Here is a 24,916-nt window from a genome sequence, read left to right on the forward strand (position 1 = left end):
CAGATAAAATTAAAAAAAAAGCTTTAAATGAAATAAGAAGCCGCTTACAGACGCTCACCTCCACACATGTAATTGTAAACACAACGCTGACGTCTTCACTTCCAGGTCAAGAAGAAGCTGTCAATCAAAAACTCAGTAAGCCAATGAGAACACACCACTGCTGGCCCCGCCCCCGTGAGAGATTTGTGTCAGAAAGACGAACGAAAACTCTGGGATCGTAAACGAAAACTTCAGAAGCATAAATGAAAACTCTGGAAATGCTTTTGTAAGTAAAGATCAGTGAAAGAAAGAAAAGAAACTGTTAGCAAAACATGCAGTGTATTAAAAACAAAGTCAAACATTTTGCCTGCGATTTATTTTTTTTAAGTTTCAAAGACATTTTATTCAGTTTCAATTTCTATTTTTATTAGTTTTTTTGAAAAGTTACACTCATTATTTTTGGAACAAACGTAATTCCATATAAGTGGTAGACCAATCAGAGCAGAGTAGGCTGACGAAAAGGAAGGGTTCTAACTGCTTCGAGCAAATAGTTTCTGACTTTTTGAGAAATTAGGTAATAAATGTATATTATGAGAAAATGAAAGTGTTATTTGACCTCTGATGCATGAAAACCTCTTGTAGGAGACATCCAAAACAAAATTAGGAACCTTTAAAATAGCATAATAGGGGCAATTTAAGTATTGTATGTATACTTGCCTTGTAATTGTGTTAATTCTTTTGACAACTTAAATACTTTTTTCACACATATTGGCTTGTTTGTATTAATGCTCAATAGTAAATATTACATGAGTGAAATTGAACCTGATCTTTTTTGTACACAGTGTTAACCCACACAGAAACAGATAAACATTTAGATGATTTTTTTGACAATTTAACTGACTTGATTCACAATGGCTTTTATTTTAAGCTGTTAGAATAAATCATATGATGAGGAATCTTAAAGAAAACATACTATATTTGCAGTACAGAAACTATTAAACTGGTAGTTTTCTAAGAGTATACCTCAAATGCTTTTAGCTTATGCTTTCATAAACTAAAAAGTAGGCTAGAAGTATATAGCCACTAAACAGTGTATACATATAAATTCACTTGTAGTAGGCTACAGTTAATAGTATAGTTGTAAATTGACAATACACAAAAGAAATTACTGTGAAACTTTAAATTCTTTTTTGTAAGGGCTTATGTAACAATATACACACTCTATACATACAAAGAAAGTGTAAAACTCTTGCAGTTCAAAAAGCTTACACTACATCCTACGCCTTCCCTATTCAGTTTACAGAAAAAGTGTAGAAGACTGATGCAACGCCAGATTACACTTTCTTTGTAACTTGAATATCGAAGGCGGTCTGGCGGAAGCAAGATATTTTACTTCATGACTTGATAAATGTGGATATTTTTTTACACAAACACATCACTTCACTTCACTTCAGAAGGCCTTTATTAACCCCCCGGAGCCGTCTGGAGTACACGTTTATGATGGATGGATGTGGAAGGACTTTCAGCAGCTCATACTCATGGGTCCCGTTCACTGCCATTATAAAGCTTGGATGTGTCAGGATATTTATTAAAATATCTCTGAGAGTGTTTTTCAGAAAGAAGAAAGTCATATACACCTAGGATGGCTTGAGGGTGAGTAAAGCTTGGGATAATTTTCATTTGAAACTGAACTAATCCTTAAACTTTGACATTTAACAATGTCTAATGTCAAATCTGGGTACATAAAGTAAAAACACATTTAAATCAAAAATCAATGACGAAAAATGAGAATTTGTTTGTATTTTTATTTAATTTGGTTATAACATTAACAGCTAGAATTCTAATAACAGAGAGCAGGACATACAGTGCATCCTATGTGGTCAGTTTCTGGTTGCTGGTAAAACTGTTACACAAAACAACATTTTCCACACAAGTAATAATATTTTTTGAGCAAATATATACTCTTACTAATATATACATTACAGTAAAATAAATAATCATAAAAAATCCTCATACTTTAGAAATCCATAAACACAGAACTAGTCTGTACAAAACTTTGGAATTTAAGACCATGTTTAAAATACAAACTGAACTGTGTGTAAGCAAACAATCGAAATTTAGATGCAGTGATGTACACATAAAAACGCTGAATAGGGAATGTACTTTGAAATGATCCTTGATTGATGAGAGATTAAATCAGTGTGAGATGGGCAAGAGGAAACTTGAGTTTATTTTCTTTGAGGAAAGATCTGCAAAAAGAACTTCTGCCAAAGAATTTTACAAGCTGGGGTTTTAACTTTGCCTTCTCACATTTCCCTGTGATATTACACTGACTTATAGTTAATATATTGCAGATGGGAGAATAATATATTGCAGTTCTAATATATTGCAGTTAATATAATATATATATTTATGTATTTAATATTAATTGTGAATTGACCATAGGTATGATCACAAAGTATTTTTCAGAAAGTTGGCTGCATATAATTTTTCAATGTTACTTTGTCAAAATATACCGTGGCTTTTAACACCATATTCAATGCATCTCAGTTTTCAGACAGTATATATTTTACAAGCTATTGTTCAAAAAGTAATGCAAAAGTGTTAGAATATCTCTATTTGGTTAACGAATACAAACTCTCTATCAAGATTCAATTAGTAGAAAACTTCACATTTTAGTTGTTAATTATGCTTACACAGTGTCTTTCACAGAAAGAAGAAAACAAAGAGTCATGCACATACAGATACATTTACATACAAACATCATGACACTTACAGTAGATTTACACAGAGAAACGCAAATGCACAAGCACATAATCACACATAAATATAACAACAAACCTGTTATTAGTTAGCAGCATTATAAATGAGAGTAGTTCATTTAGTTTCTGCACTGCTGCTAACATTCATGTACAACTGGGTAGGTAAAGTCAGAATAATAAAAACACATTAATTTTGGTCATGGATTCACATATAATGGCTATTAAAGACAGATGTGAAAAATACTTCAGTATTTCAATTGTGAATAAAAACGAAATAATTCATTTTTGTCATAGCAGAAACAAAACCTGTCATCACGGTTGAAAATGAACCTTTTGCCAAACAAAAATAAAACAAACCAAAATAATATTAATAAAAATTACAAAAAACTTTTCACTGCCTGTCAAAGGTGGGTGGACTGACAAAATGATCCTCTGTTTTGCATTAGTTTCTTTTTAAAATAAAAATAATTATTATTTGCTCACATTTGACACATGACACATTTGAGTGTTAATTTTGGTTTCAGCTAGTGAATAAAGCCACAATTACTTGTGAAATGTCATAAACTGTCTGTGAAAAATCAATAATACCACCAATAAGGCAAATGAATAGCATGCTCCATTTTAAGATAGAAGTGCTGACATCTGTTTTTTTTTCTTTCTTCTTTTTTTCTCTTTAAAGGATTAGTTTACTTTTAAATGAAAACTACTTCAAGCTTTACTCACCCTCAAGCCATCCTAGGTATATATGACTTTTTTCTTTCTGATGAACACAATCGGAGAAATATTAATAAATATCCTGACGCATCATATATAATGGCAGTTCGCAGTTCAAAAAGGCTTACGCTACGTCCTACGCATTCCCTATTCAACTTATGGAAAAAAAAACTTAGCTGAAGTGATGCCAGTTTACACGTAACTTGAATAAGGAAGGTGGTTGGGCGGAAGCTAGATATTTTACTTCATAACTTATTAAATATGTATATATTTTTTTTTACACAAATGCATCGCTTCGCTTCAGAAGGCCTTTATTGACCCCCCAGAGCCGTGTGGAATCCCACTCACTGCCATTATAAAGCTCGGATGCGTCAGGATTTGAAAGTGAACTATTTTCATTTGAAAGTGAACTAATCCTTTAATAGATTATTAATCTTTGGGGAAAATTGGGTGTTTTCACACTAGCACTTTTGGTCCACACCTGGGTTAGTTTGTCGTCAGTTTGTTTGGATGATGTGAACACTGTTTTCTGACCTAGGTGCACACTCATGAAGGGAACCCGAGTCCAGTAAAAAAAAGGTAGTCTGTGATGTGGTTTCATATGAACTCTGATATGGTGGCTGAACAATCATCCTAAATCACTGAAGTGAACCGCTATTGATGGTATGATATGGTTAAATTATATTTGTGTCTACTCACTCCACTGATATAAAATAAAGAATATATACAGGCTCACTGAAAACAGATGCTCTTTGGAACCTTTGCAATACATTCACTGCAGATGGACGCAAGTGCCTTTCTGTGTTGATGCTTTGGAAACAAAACCAAAGATTCAAACAACAAAAGTACAAAACTGAGCCTGGCTGTCCATTTTGCAGCCTTCTTCTGCGTAGTTGTTACCTGACAACAGGGGTAAACAGCTGGTGCATTGATGATGCAAACATACCAAGGTTCGGATCCAAAAATACAGTGTTAACAATCCAGCAAGGTCAGGGAAAAAGGGGGAGCATGTGAACTCTGGTTTGGACCAAGCAATCGAAACAAGTGTGAAAGCAGCCTAAACGGCATTAGCTAGAAGAGGTCTGGATATGTGCAATGAGTTCTAAAATCATATCAAGAAAACAATGACATATACAATGTATGAACATTCACTCAGATACAAGTGCATTCATAACCTAATGTTAGTAACTTACTATAAACTCAACCTAATATAAGTTCAGTGTTTGATCTTACACACAGAGACAATATAAAGTGTATTTTATGTTGTAAAGGAATTTGTTAGTTGGTTGTTTGCTGGTACTCAAGTATGCACTTTGTATTAAAATGATACATATAGCTTTTTTAACGGTGTTAGTAGTAAAGCTATTGTTAAAAATGCAACTATTAACATATTTCAGAGGAGCTTGTGGGCAAACCCTGGTATTTGGTTTGTGCTGCATTTGTTGTCACAGAATTCTCCCATCTGTGTTTGCTGCCACATGTGGACAAATCCTCCCCCTTTCAAAGATGTTCTGTTCTTTTCTTGGAGACACAATTGGTCAAGGTCCCAGGGCTCTAGTAGTCAGATCCATCACTTATCCCCTCCCATATCAAAATGGAAATGATTAGTCCCTTCTAAAGCTGAGCCACAGGCCTGTGTTTGTCCACAACAATGGTCCAGGTGGGTAACAAAGCCTTTAGTGGTTTATCTTTTTGTTCGTTTGAACAGCATTCTTATTGAAGGTCTTTTAGAATTACTTTACTGTCCACTGTATCTTTTTGTGATGTCTTATTAGTGAAACCATTTCAGCTTGGTCCACAAGTTTCAGCAAAAGGCTCTTGCATGTTCACAACCCCAAATGTCTAATCTGGTCCAATCTGGTTTTGGTGCAGGTGCAGGTGCTCACTTGCAGGTGTGGACATCATAAACTCGCGTACACTCCTGGCAACTTACGTAGCAGCACCAGTGGAAAATGCAGTGACATTTCTCCTTGCGTTTCTCAGTTTGAGTATTGTGGCCTCGGCCACAACAGAGCAAGTCACAGCCATCGATACCATGTGATGTCACGTTACACATACGGTCACGGGTGCCAAAGGAACCAGTTTCTGGGTTGGGTTCACAGAAGTTAGGTGAGCTTTCGTAGTAGACAAGGTCAGTTTCAGTAGGGGGCTTGAAGAAGGTGTATTTTGGCCGTAAGGTCTCCACCCAGCCTCGTGATTCCCGGTGTTTCTCCACCACCATTTCTGATGCGCTGTCATACTTATCCTTCATGTAGTCGCCTATCACCCGAAAGTCAGGCTGCGACCACCAGCAAGTTTTCACCTCACAGCTGCCCGAAAGTCCATGACATTTGCATTTCAGATACATGTGGTCAGTGATTGACTAGAGAAAAAAAGGAAAACATATTATTGATCTTGATTTGATACTGATCAAGTTACAGTTTTACCCTTCTGAAAAAAAAACAGGTGCTGGTCCCTTGGTTTCCTGACCAGGCATTTTTAAATTATTATTATTTGTTTTCAGAAAGGATATGCTTATTCACCAGCAAGCAGCATAAACTAACCTGAGCACAAACTAACCCACCAACAAGCAGAATAAACTAACCTGAACACTAACCTGAACCAAAGTGGAAAAACATTTTGGTCTTTTCTGCAGGGTTTTGTTAGTACCAGGCCAGCATAACCTGGAAAAAAGTGCTCACCACACGTCCAGCTTCGTTGTTGTGACGATTCATAGCAGAGCGAGCATCTGGCCGATTCTCACGAGCATCAGCAAACTCTCGTGATACCATGCTGCCGAACTCCACATCCTCACTACAGCCACCCCACTTCCAGCCCTCGCCTGGCGGCCCTTTCCTCCGTGTGTCACAGCCGCAGATGGTGGCAGAGCCCTCGGAGCAAGCCCGTGTCACAGCAAATGCTACCCCCGCTGAGGCAATTGCATGGACAAATGCTGATTCTCTTGTGGCTATGGAAATGTACAGAGAAAATAAGCAATGTTACATGTCTTACACCTCAGGATGTTATAGAGAAGTTATGGTTACTTGGGAGATTAAATTCTTTGTCCTGATATTGTTGTTCCCATAAAAATACTTAATTCAATTAAACATCTCATGAGCATGTGGTCAAATTTGTAGGTAAAGCCAGTTCACCCAGGTCTCATTGTGGACAAGGTGAGGCATTACCGGTATGAGTCAGGGAAGACCAAGCATATCCTTTCAGATGAGGTAAATACAAGGCTGACAAGTCTATAATTAGAAAGACTCAATTAAGCAACTCTGAGGTAGAAAAATAAACCTGTATTACTCATAGATAAGACTCACTGTCGAATTGTGATTACAAGACCCAGCATGTTACTTTCAGAATTAATTTGAAGAATGAACAATGCTTTTGGTTGATTTTAATCTCAAAGATGATCCAACATTCTGTCTAACAGGGGATTTTGTGACGAATCTTGCTGACAAGGGCCCCATACAAACTTAAAAGCATTTTCCAACAGACAGCTAATGAGGTTGGTAATTTTGATAAATACTCTGTGGTCTTGTGCAGTCTTGCCATTGCAGGAGAGAGGAAATGGCTGTGGAGATGTGAATCAAGTCTGCCTTTGTTGCAGGTTTAAACTGGTTAGAGAAATCAAGGCTAGAGATAATGATGTTGCAAAACTGGACACAAGTCTTTCTAATTCCTTAATGCTAATTATAATGACAAAGAAATTTAGTGCCTTTGAATGTTTTGATTGACCATCCAAACAATGTTTCTTTGTTCTTAACTACAAAAATATTAAAAGCTACACTGATAAAAATGATTCTGTGGTGAAGCAAATACTACAGAAAAAAAAACAAAACAAAAAAACAAAAACAAATGTAATTTCTACCTGAATAAGTTAGTTCAGGCAAGATAAAAAAACAAACAAACAAACAAACAAACAAAAAAAAACAAGTAAAGTAAATTCTATATTAGTACTTAATTTAAGCTTATAGAAATTAAGCGTAAATATCAACATTATAAAATAACCACATTACTTCTATTACTTATATATGCTGCCTACACAATAGCTACTGTATTATTCACTTGGATGTTCTAAGTAAAGCATACACTTTAAAAGCATGGCTTAATTCAGTATTATATAGTTTGAGTAAAATGTACTTAAAACAGAGTATTGCTTGATAAATTTAAAAAAAACTTATACAGTCGCTGGGGGTATGAGTTGTCGGGTCTAAAAGGGTCATTCAATTACAATTTAAAACCAACTGTGCCTATGTTTTATGATCTGGAAGCCAATAAAATGTGGGTCAAATACGGCTGGCTGACAATGAAATGACAGACTGGTCGGGGGAATAAAGGAGAGACAACGATTAGGGAAAGAAGGGGGCAGATTAATATCCAGAGGAAGAATTCAAAAATGGTTAAAATATATATAGAGACACTTTAGAGTGGTAGGGAGTCTTTACCTGAGAACAGAATGCAGGTGATTAGACTGATTATTTGTGACAACAGTTGGCCCCTGCTGCCCACCTTCTGGCTAACTTTGCTGGACCCTCACATGGCAAGCGGTCCCTGTTACCTGCTGGGTTCCTGAATCCCCCATTGTGCTGCCACTGTCACGGTGAATTACACACACAAAAGCCCCCCGATATTTTATATGAAATTTGCCCTTGCCAGTGATTAGTGGGGACCAAGTTAAGTCATAGCAACAGAGAACTATGCATTGGCCGGACCCCACTTGTCGGTAGACGGGGAAATCCCCATTGAAATGGTTTAATAAAACAATCTAAAGGGCGTGTGAATTGTGAAAGGAGCTTTCTCTCTAGCTTAATCTTATGGTCGCCCAGATATTGTGTGGTGAGTTGGGCCCAGCAGGAGGCGGGGCTAAGGTCCCACCAACAACTCTGTTTGCCACACCCCATTCTTTCTTTCTTGGGCAGAGTTAATGATATGCTGGTGAGCTTACCTCCCCCGGCACAGTTAAACATGCATTTGATGAAAGCCACGGTGTTCTCAGTACATCCTAAAATGTAACAGTTTCTCCTCCTGAGGGCAGAGGTCATAACCCGGGTAGCCTGACCTCATGCAAAGTTGGTTTAGATGAGGGTGTTAGCATTAAGAGTCATGGAATTCTTTTACTTTGTAGTGGCGGCCAACATGGTGATGGCCCTTTAGGAATTCCAATGAAAAGGGTTTCATTGAGACCCAGATGCAATTTTATTGCTTGTTAAATGTCTGAGGAAATTGCAAAGAAAAGCTATTTTTAACAAATATCACAAAAACAATATAGTGGTACTTGTATGTAAAATGCCACTATAGGCCATAAAGTTATTTGTTTGTAATCAGTCAGGACATAAATCAACGCTTTTTAGTTAAACTGTCTGATTTCAGTAACAGAAATCTCAAGTGACAGTAAGAACAAGTTAATTCTGGTGTCCAATTACAGCTCGCATGCGACTGGCAACATTATCTGCTAAAGGTGTGTTCATCAAACTCTTCCAGAACACCTGCGCTGACTCTCCTTTCATCGCAAGCGGATTCCAGTGGGCCATGTTTTGACACTTTGGTTAATGTAAATTAATGAGCGCTGATGCAGACGTAGCCTAAGGCAACACTGTAAAATAGATAGATGAGGCTGAGATTGGAGAGGCAGTTTACTTTTGCAAAACAATGCAAAACTGTAGGCAACACAGATTTATGAGAGGTACAAAGCAAGCAAAGCTAGGTGGCAAAATGGACTGATTTTCCATGCATAAGTTTGTGACTAATTAACCAAAGAAAGCTGTCAAATGGTATACCATATATCAGTAAAAGTATCAAGATAAAGGCCTTTAAAGAAGAAGTGAGCATTTTCTGCTTCTGTGTCACCATTGGAATTAGAAAAAAAGGACTTTTTTTAGACAGGTTTCCAGAACATTCCCCCCATCTGCCAATGGACAAGCAAACAGATCCCGCCCTAAATCATGTAATGCTTACACAAGCATTTTCTGATAGCCATATGGGGCCAGACTGTCACTTCATATAAAGCTGGAATAGGAGAAAGTACATTTCTCTGCTATCACCTCAAATGCTGAAGAAACATCATCCATGTCTACTGAAAGTACCAGAGGAGATCTCTGGCAGTTGTGTGATTGTCAGTAATAAGCCACTGTGAACCTACTGAAGATCAGCTCTCCATTTAACCCAGGACAAAACAGAGGAGGAAACCGACACACATCCGTCTGCACCGTAGACATTAACACTACCACACAATAGAACTACCTCTACAAAAGTGACAGCGTTAGCCACAAAGGAGCGAAAGTGAGAGGTGCTCTTCTTTAAACTCTATGAAAAGCTTCTGAGCTTCGAAGCGGCCCTTAAACCCCCCCCCCCCCCCCCCAACAAAGCACTTAATCCGGCCGCTTTGACCTCTCACATTATTAAGAGCTTCAGAAGCTTTAATCCAATCAAAATGATTTACTAAAGCCACCCCTGGACCCTGATGACTGACCTGGTTTAAACCTCCATCACCCCTGTCCCTGACCAATCTCCCCTTTAATTTAGAGCGGAGGAGGGTGAACTCCAGGGGATATGGAGTGGCTATTAACACTACAATGGAGAAGGCCTGAGTAGTCCTCCTATCATCAGTAGCCTGCTTGGGCTCAAGCCCTCTCCATCAATGTAACAATTGCTCGAGAGTTTATTAAAAGCAATTGGCTTGGCTGACACCGCCTTGCACTGTAGCCGGTTATCAGCATTCATCCCACCTGCAGCCCCTTGATGGGCTCTGGCCCTTGTAACCTGAGCCCTCGTTGCTTCACTGTGAGAAGTGAACTGATACAACAGTTCTGACAGTGCTACTTTTGTAATGAGACGGAAATAAAAGCAGTTCATCATTGAACACATCTCTGCTCTTTAAAAATCTAGATATACCAGAGCATTATCTAGTGACTGATGAATCTGAAACCTAACTATATTCTTCAGTACAGTTGCTTAACATTTAAAAAAAAAGTAGCTACTCTACAAGTTACTTCTACAAAGTGTAATGGTGTTGTGTGACAAAACATTACATCACTATTTTGTAATATTGTATTTCACACACAGCTTTAAGCCAGGTGAACCGGTAATAAAATCAAACCCAAAAACTGTCCCAAAATGCCCTTTTTCTTATTGGAAGTCAGATTTGTTTAAGTGAAGCTGTTTGTTTTTAAACCTGATCAAAAAGGAAAGAAAAAATAAGAAAAGTTCAATCCATTTTACTGAGACTTTGTGTCTTTTTATTTTATTTATTTATCCTTTATTTAGCCAGGAGAAATATTACTATGGTATAATCATTTTAATAGTGATATTATGTTTACTTAAATGTGGCTATTCATCACTATGTTTTTGATTAATAAGTTATGTAAAATAAATTAATAAATCACTTTATAATAATTTATTTAAAAAAAACACCAACTAACTTAATCTGTAGTTTACCTCAATATTTATGAGTAGCTAGTTAAGTTATAGATGTTTAATGTATGAGCAATAGCAATAATGCTTACCTTAGTAAAACAGTTGATTAGGACTTTTGCTGAAAATGCCACCTCAAGTTGTTAAATCTACATAACCCTAAACTATGTGTTATGCACAGACTTGTGCCTTAGACAAGAATCCCAACTGATTAAAGACCAAAACAACACATTCATAACTTCATCTTAGACAAACACACAAGCTGGCAATGTAATCCATTTGAACGGTGAAGTATGTCTGTTAATGTGTGCGTGTTACACACACTGTGAGATACGAAGTGCCTATTAGGAACATCAGTGTGTTGCTGCTGTGAGATGCATTACTTTTACTGTGCTGGGACAAACAAAATGAGAAATGTGGGGATTCCCTTCAACAGAAACAACAAAACATGTCCCACCCACTTTAGACGCGTGCATCACTACATCTGTACAAACTGTCATAGTCCAGTGCACCTGACTAATGCCCATTGAGAATGGGATTATAGAGCAGCAAATAAATAATGTGCACAGAACAACAGAGTAATCTCAGTAATCAGAGCTGTGTGTAAACAAGGACTTTTGTTGTAATTGAGAAGCCATAATGTTACATAGTCACTGAATACAAAGAAGCACTGAGTGAAATATGATTTTCAGGTAGCTTTCATTATGGGGTGGATAAAGACTGATCACATTCCTGTTCTTAAAAATGTAGAAACTATGGCTTTTTTTTTTTTTTTGGAAGTACATAAGGGATTTTTACATCTATAAGAATCAGCCAAAACATTTAAAGGCAGTGTATGTATTTGGAACCATCTGTTTTATAATTAATATTGCATAGTATTGATAGACTGATTAATAAACCTATATCACAAACCAATGCAAAAACCAGTGCAAAACACCATTGCAAAACAGTGATAACTTCCTGTATATACTGGTCGCTTGTAGTGGCAATTCCTGTTCTGTTCCTGACTATCTTCTTATTCTCTCTGTCTCTAATTACCATTAATTCCCACTGATTCTCTGCCTACCTTTATCCAGCACTGGTCCGAAGATGGCCAGGTTATCATTGATAGTAGTGCAATTCCATCTGCGGCCACGGAACTGATGCTGACACTCTTGGATGCCGATTTTCACCCCTTCTGCCATACTAGGCATGATTTCCACATAGTTGCGGCAGAAGCGGAGCTGTTTGGGCACCAGACCAGGAATTGAGCTGCACAGGATGGGCTGGGTACCCAGACCAGTGTACTGGTGTCCCACCGCCAAAGACCTGCCAAGGAAAACATGGAAGTGAGCAATTGACTTGTACAAACCAGATTTTGGTCGCTGTTTTTTTGGCAGAACTTAATTTTATAGACCTTTTCTGCATGTGCATACTTTGTACTTAACTTAGTACTAACCCTGACTCCAACCCTAAACCTCTCCTTAACCTATGTTAACCTTATAGCTCTTAGTACTACATTAGGTAATGCACTACATGTACTAGAAAATAAAGTGCAACTGTCTTTTCCCTTGCTTTCTCTTGCTTTTGCTAAACTTAATTGCTACCTAAAATATATGAATGTTGTCTTGATTACTGTGCAAAATATGAAGATCTGAAACAAATCTATCAGCCACTATGTGTAGCCAGAGATAAAATACTGAATGAATGAATATAATACATCCCTACTCAAAAGACCAAATTAGAACATAACTGCTAGTCAGCCTCTTTATGGTGGTTTGCTGCTGGTCTAGCAGATGGACCTGTTTAGCAGGAATGTCTTTGGTGGAGATGGTTTACTCATTGGTTTAGCTAGTTAAGAGGTCTGTGGGGGATTGAAGTAGCATTTCTTTTCTTGTTCCCTCATCCAAACCAGAACATTCAATGCTCATATTTCAGATGGAACTCAACTTAAAACTAGCTTAAAACACAAACACTTCTTTACTAACTACTCATGCTTACAGCATTATAACGGGTGTATCATTTACACAGTTGGATGAAATAGCCAAAACAGTGTAATTAGAACAATTATAGGATCAAAGTGTAACATGTGTGAATGGACTCCAGGTCCCAAATAGAGGAGATCATTCTGACACTTGGCATTGTATATGTACCACAGTAGTTCAAAACTTTAGCAGTAAGAACTATTGTTCCTTGTGTTGTTTGAACCTGTTATAGGCATTGAAGATCTTTTGCTTTGTGGGAGGGGTTCAGATAAAGCCATAACATGCTGCTAACTGGTAAACAAACATAAAAGCGCCAGCTGAGACAGGAGTAGTATACTGATTAAGGATTCACAGTGTGGGACATGTACCTTGTCATTAAGGGCCACCGACATTCTTAAACTGTCCAAAAGTGAAATAGGTCTGTGGCTTCCTGTAATGACACAGTGTGCACTGGTCTGGCTGAGCATCAGAGGATAGTTTGAACTCAACCATTCTTTGATGACAGATGGCTCAGATGTGACATGTGCTGACATGCTTTTCACTTACAATTCAGAGTTTCCATTGCAATGTTGTGGAAAGTTTGTCAGCTGTCTGTACTATTGGTACTTTGCTACTGTTTTTCCAGGTTATGTCATCAATTTCAAATATAGCATATAATCTGTATCCTAACTCTATCCTAACTATGAAATTAAAACAAGACTTTACTTGAAGTACTGCATTTGATATGCTAACAACTCATGTTAAGAACAAGACCCATCTCATTATAACACTTCTGATGATTTTAGAAATAAGATTTAAAAAATCACTTTAGAAACAAGTCGGATACAGCATTGTTTCTAATGATTAGGGATGTGGCCCCGAAGCCACATATTTTATTCAGAAAGGCATGGAAAATGACTAATATAGAAATTAAAGAATAGAAAAAGTATTCGGTGGACACAGTCACTCCTTGTTCTTGCTGGATAGCATGATATTTTAGATAAACAACTAAAAATTACACCCAATAGTGAGTGTGCGCATTTGAAACTGATACATTGCATGCTGATTTCCTATAAAAGCTGTGCTAAAAAGGTCACTAGATGCATAGAAATATTTAAGCAGAAGCCAAATTCATTAAGGTGTACATATTAACATATATATTTAATATTTTGGATTTGAATGAAAGAGAAGTGAAAGAGAAAAGTCACAAAAAAAAAAAAAAGAGAAGTGTCTGTAAAGGTGAAAGCAGTCTCCATTAGCTGTGTGTGTTGCCCTGTGTTATGAGCTGATTACTAATCACAACAAGTGGGCCCCTCAGTGACCCCTGACCAGTAGTGATTAGACCTGAAGGGCTCTCTCAGTGACAAAGACTATGACACTCCCTCATCAGCTGATGTGCCACCAACCAGTTCCTATACTGTGAGATTCTAGAAACATCATGTGCCCTGTCTCTCTTCATCATGTGATCTTTCTCTGTACACCCTAAAAGGATGCAGCCCTCACATCATAGTTATGAGTGAACATATAGTCCTTTTATGTACTTTAGTTACTAAGCTGTTAGTTTCACTTCTTATATTCTACCTATATAATGTACCCCTGGACAATAAACTTGTGTGCCAATGATTGATCTGCACTGTGTCTGTGTCTGTCTTTTATTGGTATCCAGGTACCTGCTTTTCTGTGCTAGATTGCTCAACCTGAAAAGATCTTCTCGAAATACTTAATCTCCAAATTATTTTATCTAACATATACCTGCTGCATTCCACATCACTTCCTCTTATTCATTGTTCTGGGGGAACTTATGAATCTCTGGTTGTAAAGGAAATGAATGGTAACTTAGATCAACCATGCTGGCCTAAAGCAAATTACTAATTTCATTGTGTGTCACTGTAGAACATTAATTGGAACTTTGTAAAAGAGTACAAAAAGTACTTGTACAATCATGCTTGAGAAATGTGAACGAAAGAAGCAGGCATACTAGTCATTGCTAGGCAGCTAACAACTTCCTTGTTATTCTGCTACATAGTATACTCTTTGATGTCATTTTTATGACCGCTCTTGTCTAAACTGACTTCAATAGATTATGCTTTGTATAAGTTGATCCCTGGCATTATTATACTATGAGTCAGGCCTTTTTACATCTTTCTCAGTGAGGAGCTTAATCTGAATTTTACTTTAAAGACTAAGAGAGCACAAAACAAGAAGTAACTTGAATGAAACTGGCTCGAGAGAAGATCTAAACCTCATCTAACAGGGTGTAGCGAAACTATGAGGATTTGTTCACCAAGTAACTCCTATTGCAATTTGACCTTTTCTTAGCCTTTGTCAGTCCTTCGCCTCAGGGGCCAAGTAGCCTCTCAAACCAATGGCACGGGACGTTTAACCATATACAATGGCTCTAACAATGCTGAGATTGGTTCAGGTAATCAATGAATTGATCTAATGAACGCCTTGAATGCAATGTAAGATGCTTTGAATAAAAGTGCTGCTAAATGCAAAATGTAAATATTTAAGAACATGTATAAGGCACAGATTTATGTCATTTTTAACTGTAATTTAAAAAGTTAATTGATTATATATTATTCAATGAAGACTGACTAATCTTTGAAACATGTAATTATCTGCATCTCATCCATGAGGATGCAATGATGAAGAACAAGCTATTGGGGGTTTTGAGAACCAGAACCAAACTGACTGAACAAGTTGAACTTTAACTGTAGTGTGAGCTTCTTTTCTACTAGTGTGCCTGGAGGTGAGGAATAAGACAAATATGGTCAAATTCATGCATTATTATTTAATATGTTCCACCACTATCTCAATTACAATCAAGTACAATTAATAGTATTCAGTTGTGTTGTAGGCACTAAAACAATTAATTTTTATGTTTAAATGATATTGACATTTCTGTGCCATGCCAGACTGGTTGCTGGCCCCTGCATTGTCACCCTTATGAAAATATCCTGGCTCCGCCACTAGTGCTACCATAAGCAGCCAATGACTGCAAATGACTAGAACAATAGGATAAATTGCACAGAAATATGCCCAGGTTGCATTTAACCCCAAAATTAAAAGAAAAAAATAAATTCCCTTATCCAAGCCTATTTCAGGAATGCTAACATTTTTTCACATTGTTGTACAATGCAAAGTGACTTTATTTTTGTGACAGTTAAGCACACCCCACACCCCTTTCCCCTAATTCTTATTGTTTTAAATGCATTCTACTGTTGAGTTTTTTGTAATTATTATTTTTCTCAGTAGCGATTCTCATTACCTTTTCATTACTATATTTTTTAACATGAGTTAATGTAAAAAATACTACATTGTAATCCACAATGTTTCATTTGAATCAGCATAAATGATGCAGTACAACAAATCATTATGAATACATCATTATTTTTCACAGTAATCACAGTAAAAGAAATTTACAGTTTCATTTGAGCTTTAAATGAGATTCATTATTTCTTTTTTCTTTATTATGACCTAGACATATTCTTGAGAGGTTTTGTTATATTCACCCAAAAAGGCAAAAAGAGGCTGTTACAATCATTTCACCACAGGCGAGTCTGAAAAGTGACTGCAAGTAATGTTAGATAATTAGGAACAGTATTTAGAACAGTATTTGGAACAGTATTAGGAGCAGTTTCCAGTTGCCAAGCAACTTATAGAATTCAACATGAAGTCACAGGTGTGCATGTACTGACAGTTTCAATTGTGGTTCATCCAATCATATTTACAGCTAGAACTATCTTTAAAAAAAAAAAAATGGTTTGTGGGTTCCATCAAGTGTGGACAGTCCTCAGGTATACTGCAGTCAAGACTAAAGTGATAATTAACAGGCTCTGTTGACGGCTAGAATCACCACCTCATACTTTGGTATTGTACTTTGCCACAAGCTGATGAATTTGAGATGTCACCACCACTGAGTGAGGTGAACAGGTGTTTCAATGACATTCATGCTCAGCTGTCTTGGGCGAGTGTCTGCCCCGGACATCTGTTGAAGCTCATAATATTGAGATCATCATTTAGTAAGAACAGAGAACTCAGGGACTCTAAAACCAACACAACAGAGATTGGAGTACCTTGGCACACTGGGCAAACCGGATTCATTGTTAATGTATTACTGCACTGAGACTGGATAGCTGGTATTTCTTAAACAATGATCTGTAGAAATCATAGATCAAATGGAACACAAGCATTTATAAGGTTGTCCTAATTTGTGTCAAGTGTGTGGAACTCATAGCATTCTTTGAACTATGTACTTGTGCCAAGTTGTAATTTTTTTTTGCGATAGCACAAACAAAAGCATGACCAATTGACATGCACCCTCCACCCTGGCAGAACAGTATCGTCTTTACCTCCCCCAAATCTCTTAAAGCTATAATTAAAAGACAAAAGGACAGAAATGAACATTTCCACTTGCTCTGCAGTCTTAGATATATTTGCTCACTTTTCATCTGAAGTGTATCCAGTCTAGGTTTTAATGCATATTTCAGCAAGCCCAAGCAAGTGCACCTCTGAATTACCACTTTACTTGTAGGCCCTGGGGCCACAGAGCCGACTTTGACATCAAGAGAGAAGTGTTTAGGAGAAGGAATGTGCGGCAAGCTTTCACCTCCAGGTATTTATCTTTTAAGGTGGAGTGTGGGGGGTGGTGTTTAGGGTGCAGTCAGGCAACACCATCTCATAAGGAGATGCAGGAAGCAACGAACCTGGTCTCTATACCTGAGCCACGTCAAAAATCCTCCTTCAAATTGGCCTTCACAGTGATACAGTGCAAAATGTAACATTAGGTTATGGGTTAGATGTTATCAGATGGTATATGTATAGATACACCATGACAAAACCAATACTTTCAAGGTCTCCCCTGCATGGACATAAGCATTCCTGCGGCAGGTTATCATATCACATAACTCTCTCTGCTGGAGAACCGCAGGCCACCCTGCTGAGTTAAATTGCCCAGCAATGTCAGTATGTTTTCACGCATGCCCTTCTGTTACTTGAAACTGAAACTCTGTTACTTATTGCACTTGTTTCTTAAAGAGCAATCTGTCTACATAAAAATTTAATCGATCAAACTTCAGTGACTTTATTTTCAGAAGCTGATAGTTTTCTTTAAATGGGCACAATCAGAAGCAGTCTTTATATCATTCAAGCAAAAATGAGGCAGTAAAACTTCTCATAACTAAAACAAACAAACAAACAAACAAACAAACAGCTCCGATCTATAGGTCAAACTAGACACTTTTCTGATAATTCTAAATTCTCACATTTTACCATGAAGTTGGTGTTGAGGGTGGAACTGAAAAAACATGTGACTCCAGAGGCAATGAACATTGTGTACAGCTTGACAGACATATATTGATGGTTAGATAGCTTTATACTGCAGTGTTTTTATAGCTTCTTGTATCATTAGACATTTTTATACCTTGATTGTAAGTGTAGCAATTCTATTGCGCACCCCCGAGTTCCCTTGTGAAAAAGAAGTACACTTTTGCATACTTTTAAGTTTTTATTATGGAAATAATATACTTAAATTGCTAAACATATTGTTCTGACACCTAATTGTATGTTATTTACAATAAATGAAAATGTTTTATAATTTTAGTTTAAATGCAATTAATTTAACTTATGAGTGTTTTGACCCACTGAAGTAGAACTTTATATGTACGCCTTTATATGTAATTTCATAATTACTACTGTCTTTGAAATATGGTTAAAGTGTAAAAGAGCTGAATGGACTAGCATTCATGGTAAACTGAAATATGCTTTAATGTCATTTCTATTGAAACTTGTATAACTTTAAAGGTCCCATTTTTCGTGGTTTTTTGAAGCTTTGATTGTGTTTATAGTATGCAATATAACGTGTTCATGTTTCGCGTGTAAAAAAACACAGTATTTTTCACATAATTTACTTATCTGTATACCGCTGTTTCCACTGTCATAAAAACGGGCTGATGACTTCCTTGTTCTATGAAGTCCCTCCTTCAGAAATACGTAACGAGTTCTGATTGTGCCAGCGGTTCCTGTGTTGTGATTCAACAGCAGCTTAGCTCACCTTGCCCGGAAAGGTCACGCCTCTTACCATAACGTGGAGATGCATGCGCTCAGTGTTATTGTAAACATAGTTTTACATGTGGATTATAATTTTCGGGAACCGAGTCAAACATAAATTGTAACCATTGATCTCCAAGTACAGCGTCCCTGGGAAGGCCAAACAAAGGTGATTGGACTGCGGGATGAAAATAACAGCGTTTCGACGACATGGCGACAGACACACTCTACAAACGCAACTCTTGCTCTTCTCCGTGGGAGCGCAACAAGACCACGCCCCTTTTTTTGTGTATTCCTGTGGGCGGAGGTTAGTCAAAAAACTGTTTTAGTGACGTCATTAAAGAAGGAAGTAGAGGGATGTAGTCCAAACTGGCCGTTCGATGTAGGCGACTTCTGTTAAATAAAATATCTCGCTTGGCATTGAACTTTGAGCTTTAAAATTTTACAGATTTTATTTATACTCTAACAACAACATTACACACTAACTAAAGTTTGAAACATGGGATCACGAAGAACGGGACCTTTAAATGTAATTTCAATTTCAATTTTTTTTTTTTTTTGATAACTACACAGTTAAAATAATAAGAAAGACTTTTACATGACAAACTATTATGAAAACATAAGTTCAAATGTTCTTTAAAGGGCACCTATTATGCAAAACTTTTACATGGTATTTGGACATAAATGTGTTTTGGCAGTTTGTGAACAACCACCCCATAATGATACAAATCCACCCACTCCTTTAAAAAAAAAAAAAAAAAAAAAAAAATCCCTATTAACCCTTTAAGACCTGAAAGACCATCTTTAGAGTTTTTTTTTTTTTTTTCTTCTTTTTCTGGGCGACATACACAAAAGTAAAGATTCATAACTCCAAAAGTAAGGAGAGTCAAAAGGTAGTTATCGGTTGATAGAACACTTTTTAGAAAATATAAATTACATTACATTTGGCCTTTTTAATGCTGAGAAACTGCTGATAAAAGACTATATATATAATTGTTATTATAATTTTTCATATCTTTTTTATTTGACATGCAATAACTCAGAAAGGAAATAAGATCGAAGAAAAATTCTTTTTTGGTGAAGCTCTCCTACATCTGAGCTACATCTGGATCAAATTTTGTGGTGATAGCATAAAGTAATTAAAAGTTACAGCATTTGGAAGCATTTTACAGCATTCAGTTAGCCTTTTTGTTATGCCGCCTAATGGTCATTTTTAAAATTGCTCCTCCACGAGGAATATCTTGTGATCAGTGCAACAGATTATACTGATTTTGGGCTCATTTTAATTGTGAGAATCTGCTGTATAATGGTGTGCTATTTTTTATGATCTGTGCATGTTTCATGAAGTTATGAGAAAATGCCTCGTGAAATCTACATATTTGTTTTTAGTTAAATAAATTGTGAAAACATTTTTTTTTTTTTTCTATTTTTCAACAAATAACTCAGAGGTACTTCGGAGTTAATTGAATTGGCTACATGCATTGTAAAGTTCAGACTCTAAGATTTCAATTGACACCTATTTTATGTTTATCAATGCAGTAATTTTAAAAAATGATTATTCATTTTTTCGCAGCTAGATGGCGCCCACGGGCGGTACACTCCGGTTTAGAGGGACTTCTCAGCACTAAGGAGTTTATCAAAATGGTTAGATGCATTAAAAAGCTTTCTAAGCTATAAAATGATACCTATTTTGTGTTATCAACATTGGAAAACGAACATGGATGGTTCTAGAAACATTGAATACACACTGCATCCCGGAAAGATGAGTGACATGCCAAATATGTTACATCATTCCGTGAGTAATATCTTGAGATCAACACAATAGATTGTTCTGTTAGGTATATAGATATAGATATATTATGTATATTTCATTTTAATCGTGAGAATCTGCTTTAAATAATGACACGACATTTTCTATGATCTATGCATTTTTCATGAAGCCACATGACATCTACATATTCACAGGTGCACATAAGTGGTACGCAGGTGCGCATGTGCGGTAAAAATAAATGATGTGCACCAGAAAACATGGAGGGAAGCACTCTGAGTACCAACATTTCTGAGGAAACGTTTATTTACTGGAGTAAGATTTTTCTCCATCTCTGGTAAGATAGCAATCATGATGATAAGTGTGTTCTTTAATTATAAGGTGTGCAACGGATCGCAGTTAATCCGTGATCCATACGGATAAGGTCCAACGGTTCGGCATGCATGTGATTCGCTTATTAACTGCTAAATTTAACCATCATAGAGTGAAAGTTTATCATTTGGACGTGTTTTGTCTTAACACATTCAAATAATTTTAAAAGGGGAAGAAGAGGCGAAAATCGGGACCTGCGAGCTGTTATCTGAGCACACAGCCTCACACCCCCAAAATGCGCGCACGCAGAGAGAGAGAGAGAGACAGTCAGACAGTGCTCGAACACTGAATTAATTCCTCTTTCGCATTTACTTGCGCTTGAACGGACACAAAATTGTCAAAATACGTCTCGACAAGTATTCTCTCGGTTATGTCATAAGTGAACAGTTGAGAAAGATACCGTATGTGTCAGTTATTCGGTCCGTGCTTTCCTTCTTAAAGTGACAGCAGCCTTTGCTGTTGTCTGTGTCATTAATGTTAGTAAAATAAAATAAAAAAACCTACCTCTACAAACATCTACCATGTTCAAGAGAAAAGAAGATAGTAAAGAGAGCAGTCAGGAGGAAAGTGATGAGGACAGCTTTTAGGATAAGCATGTAGCGTAAAGTGGGAGTACTAAGCAACATCTCCAGGTGCTCCCTTGAGAACCAGACCAAAAAACGTTATGTGCACCCCTGTACATATTTGTATTCAGTTAGCGGCTGTGCACTGTTTTTGTTCTAAACGCATTTTACTCAGACTCATTAGAGGGTGAAAGAAATGCAACAGGAGCATGTTGGAGGCTTGATCTGAACGTGTAAAGCAGTGGTTCTCAACTCCAGTCCTCGGGACCCACTGCTCTGCACATTTTGTATGTCTCTCTTACCTGACACACTCAGTTCAGGTCATGGAGACTCTCCTAATGAGCTGATGATCTGAATCAGGTGCGTTAAATAAGGGATTTTGTGTGACGTCACACTGCTCAGGCCCAACCCACGGCCGCTGACTGACAGTCCTGCATTACCATAGTTTCTGCCCTCAGCGAGTTGTACACTGTCCGCCATTTTCTCAATGCCTGAGCTGCTTTACCGACAACAATGTCTTGTAATCAGTCCCGGTGTTTTGCTGTTGGATGTAAGAGTGAACATAGGAGTCTTCATTTTCTCCCAACATCCGAGCCACTGAGGATGCAGTGGGTTAAATTTTGAAGGTAATAGAACCCAAAATATAACTAAATTTGTTTATGTCTGTGCAAATCATTTCACTCCAGACTGCTTTGTGAACGAGGGTCAATGCAAAGAGACAATACAAAACACAGGTTTTGCTAAAAAGTTGTTACTGAAGGATAGATCAGTACCAACTGTTCGTGATCCAGCTTACAGTCTCCGGAGTGATACTGGTTATGGCAACAGTGAAGAGAAGAGTACACACTTCATTACAGTTCATCTGAGTTATTTTACAGATATAAAGTTTACCAGTTTATTTAGCACCCCCATCGAAAAAAAAGGTCTGTATATATTTGTTTACTGTTAATAACGAGTGTTTTTGTGTAATTCGATTTCTGTGTACGTTAATGCAAAGGAGAGAGTTTATGGATAACCCTTTAATGCACACTTCTTGTACTGTGTTTTATTCCGCTCCTACGATGATTTTCTGGAGTGAAAACGGACACTTCATCTTTTGTGTGATGTACAATGAACTTCATAAAACTCATCAGCAAAGTTTTGTCCATCATTCGGACAGGGTCCACTACAACAGGCTTGTACTAATAGTGGATAAAAGCAAGATGACAACATAATTTATAACTGTAAATAACCTATACCTGTTCTAACTCCATGCAGCATATATTCTCTGGCTCTGTAGGCATCATTGTCTGACTTGGTTCAAACTAAACACATTAACTGACAGTTTCTATCATTTTCAGTGCATGAGATTGTCCTGTTTGTTTGTTTGTTTGTTGCATTAGCTCTTGAAGCTCTGCCCTCTTCTTGAAAGGGGGCCAGGGATCAACAGCTCATTTGCAATTAAAGGGACACACACAAAAACGGCTTGATTTTGCTCACCCCCCAAAACTATTTTAACATGCTATAAAAAATTATCTGTGGGGTATTTTGAGTTAAAACTTCACATACACACTCTGGAGACGTCAGAGACATATTTGACATCTTGTAAAAAGAAACATAATAGGTGCCCTTTAATGTGAAACTTTTCATTTGACTTTATTTCAAAGTTCACTTTTTAAAAGTGAATTGTGTTAAGAAACTCTCTTTAAGTTCACCTAAGTGACTTTATTCCATTAATATTATATTATGTGCAAGTCCAGTTTAAAAAAAAAAAAAAAAAAACTTTAAAGTTAGGTTTTAAAGTTTAAGTACACTACAAGTGCACATTCGATACAATTAAGTGTACTTCATTTTCACAAGGGTTGGCTACTCATAATAAACAACAGAAGTGTCTGGATGCTGTTCTCTGAATTGGCATTGTGAATGAGAAGGAAAGCACAGCTTTTAAAATCTCAAGAGGGTCAGACAGACAACAATTAACAAAAAAGACTGGCCTGGACTGTGACTAATGACTTACTCAATTACAGCTTTTACAACCACTGAGAAAACTCTACTTTATTGTCTTGCCTCCCTGAAACAATGATCTTTTAGGTTTGTGAGTGAAATCTGTGGAACACCTTGAATGTCTCTGTCAGTTATGAACTTGTGTGAAATTTTTGTACAAGAATAAAGATATTTAAGGAGAAATACCTTCTATTCTTTTAAATATAGACCTAGTCTTAAATGATTATGTAATTCTTAAATGAGTATGTATTTTCTTAACAATCAGTAATTTTCCAACCACCTCAGGTACAATTGCCTATTTTATTTTACTATTTATTTAAATTACAACAACAAAGCATTCAATAGCCTATAAAATAACGTTAATATAATGTAGCCAGTGACAAAAAGACAATATCTGAATCACCGAGAGAATCTTTACATTTTTTTTTTTACTTTTTTAGTAGGCTAGTTGAAAACTAATTATACTAACTCCTTTAATGAATCAATTGAACATTTTAACGAACAAATTGAACATGAGTTGTTACACAGATCATGGGTCTATGTTGATAAAAGTTGATCCTGCAATTTACTTATGGTAGCTTACTACTCCAAACTATTAACAGGTGCACGACAGACAGACAGACAGACAGACAGATAGATAGATAGATAGATAGATAGATAGATAGATAGATAGATAGATAGATAGATAGATAGATAGATAGATATCGCGTCATCTATCATCATATCAACACCGGTTACAGCTGACGTCATGGACATTTTCAATCCCCAAATCATTGTCAAGTTGAAAGCTTGTCATTTACCCTACCAATCTAATTGTATTTCACAAAGAAAGGTTAAAAAAGTAATAAACTTACCACCATATCGGGTAACTTGCCATGACACGCGTGAGCCCACAAAAAAGAAACAGGAAATATCCAAGATATATCATCCTTTAAAAAGTTAGGCTTAAACAGACACGCACGCACACACGCACGCACACACACGCACACACACGCACGCACACATACACACTCGCCCGCGTGTGTCAATAAGAAAACACGAGGTGATTATGAGCGATATTTCTCTTCGATAATCCTACAGCCTTCTTCTGTGCGCGTTCATGAGGCATATATTAAAGTTGAGAACGGCTTTTCATTCGGACCCAATCACAGGCTTTTGCCACGGGCGAAATTCTGATGATAGAGTCACTCAGTCAGCCTGAACTGCAATGCTCAGGATACTCACTGTTTTAATAGTTATTGGGACATGCAAGACTTTGTGTGTTATATATATAAGGTTGTCTACTGGTGGGTGGAGGGACCCCTGTGGATTGGGTAGCTATAACAACCTGTCCGGATTTCACCCCCCGATTTAAAGCCGCTCATATGCAAAAATGAAAACGTGTGA

General features: G+C 37.0%; 1 protein-coding gene across 1 annotated transcript; it reads right to left on the reverse strand.

The window, feature by feature from the left end:
* Positions 1-1,764: 1,764 nt before the first annotated feature.
* On the reverse strand, positions 1,765-24,916 carry wnt3a (wingless-type MMTV integration site family, member 3A). The gene is made up of 4 exons (XM_048179859.1): positions 24,385-24,916; positions 11,917-12,158; positions 6,137-6,402; positions 1,765-5,817 (listed from the first exon to the last, which is right to left on the reverse strand). Exons 1-4 carry the CDS (start codon positions 24,456-24,458, stop codon positions 5,338-5,340), a joined length of 1,062 nt encoding a protein of 353 aa, XP_048035816.1. The 5' UTR covers positions 24,459-24,916; the 3' UTR covers positions 1,765-5,337.

This window comes from Megalobrama amblycephala, unplaced genomic scaffold (assembly GCF_018812025.1).
Source record: "Megalobrama amblycephala isolate DHTTF-2021 unplaced genomic scaffold, ASM1881202v1 scaffold379, whole genome shotgun sequence".
Taxonomy (NCBI): domain Eukaryota; kingdom Metazoa; phylum Chordata; class Actinopteri; order Cypriniformes; family Xenocyprididae; genus Megalobrama; species Megalobrama amblycephala.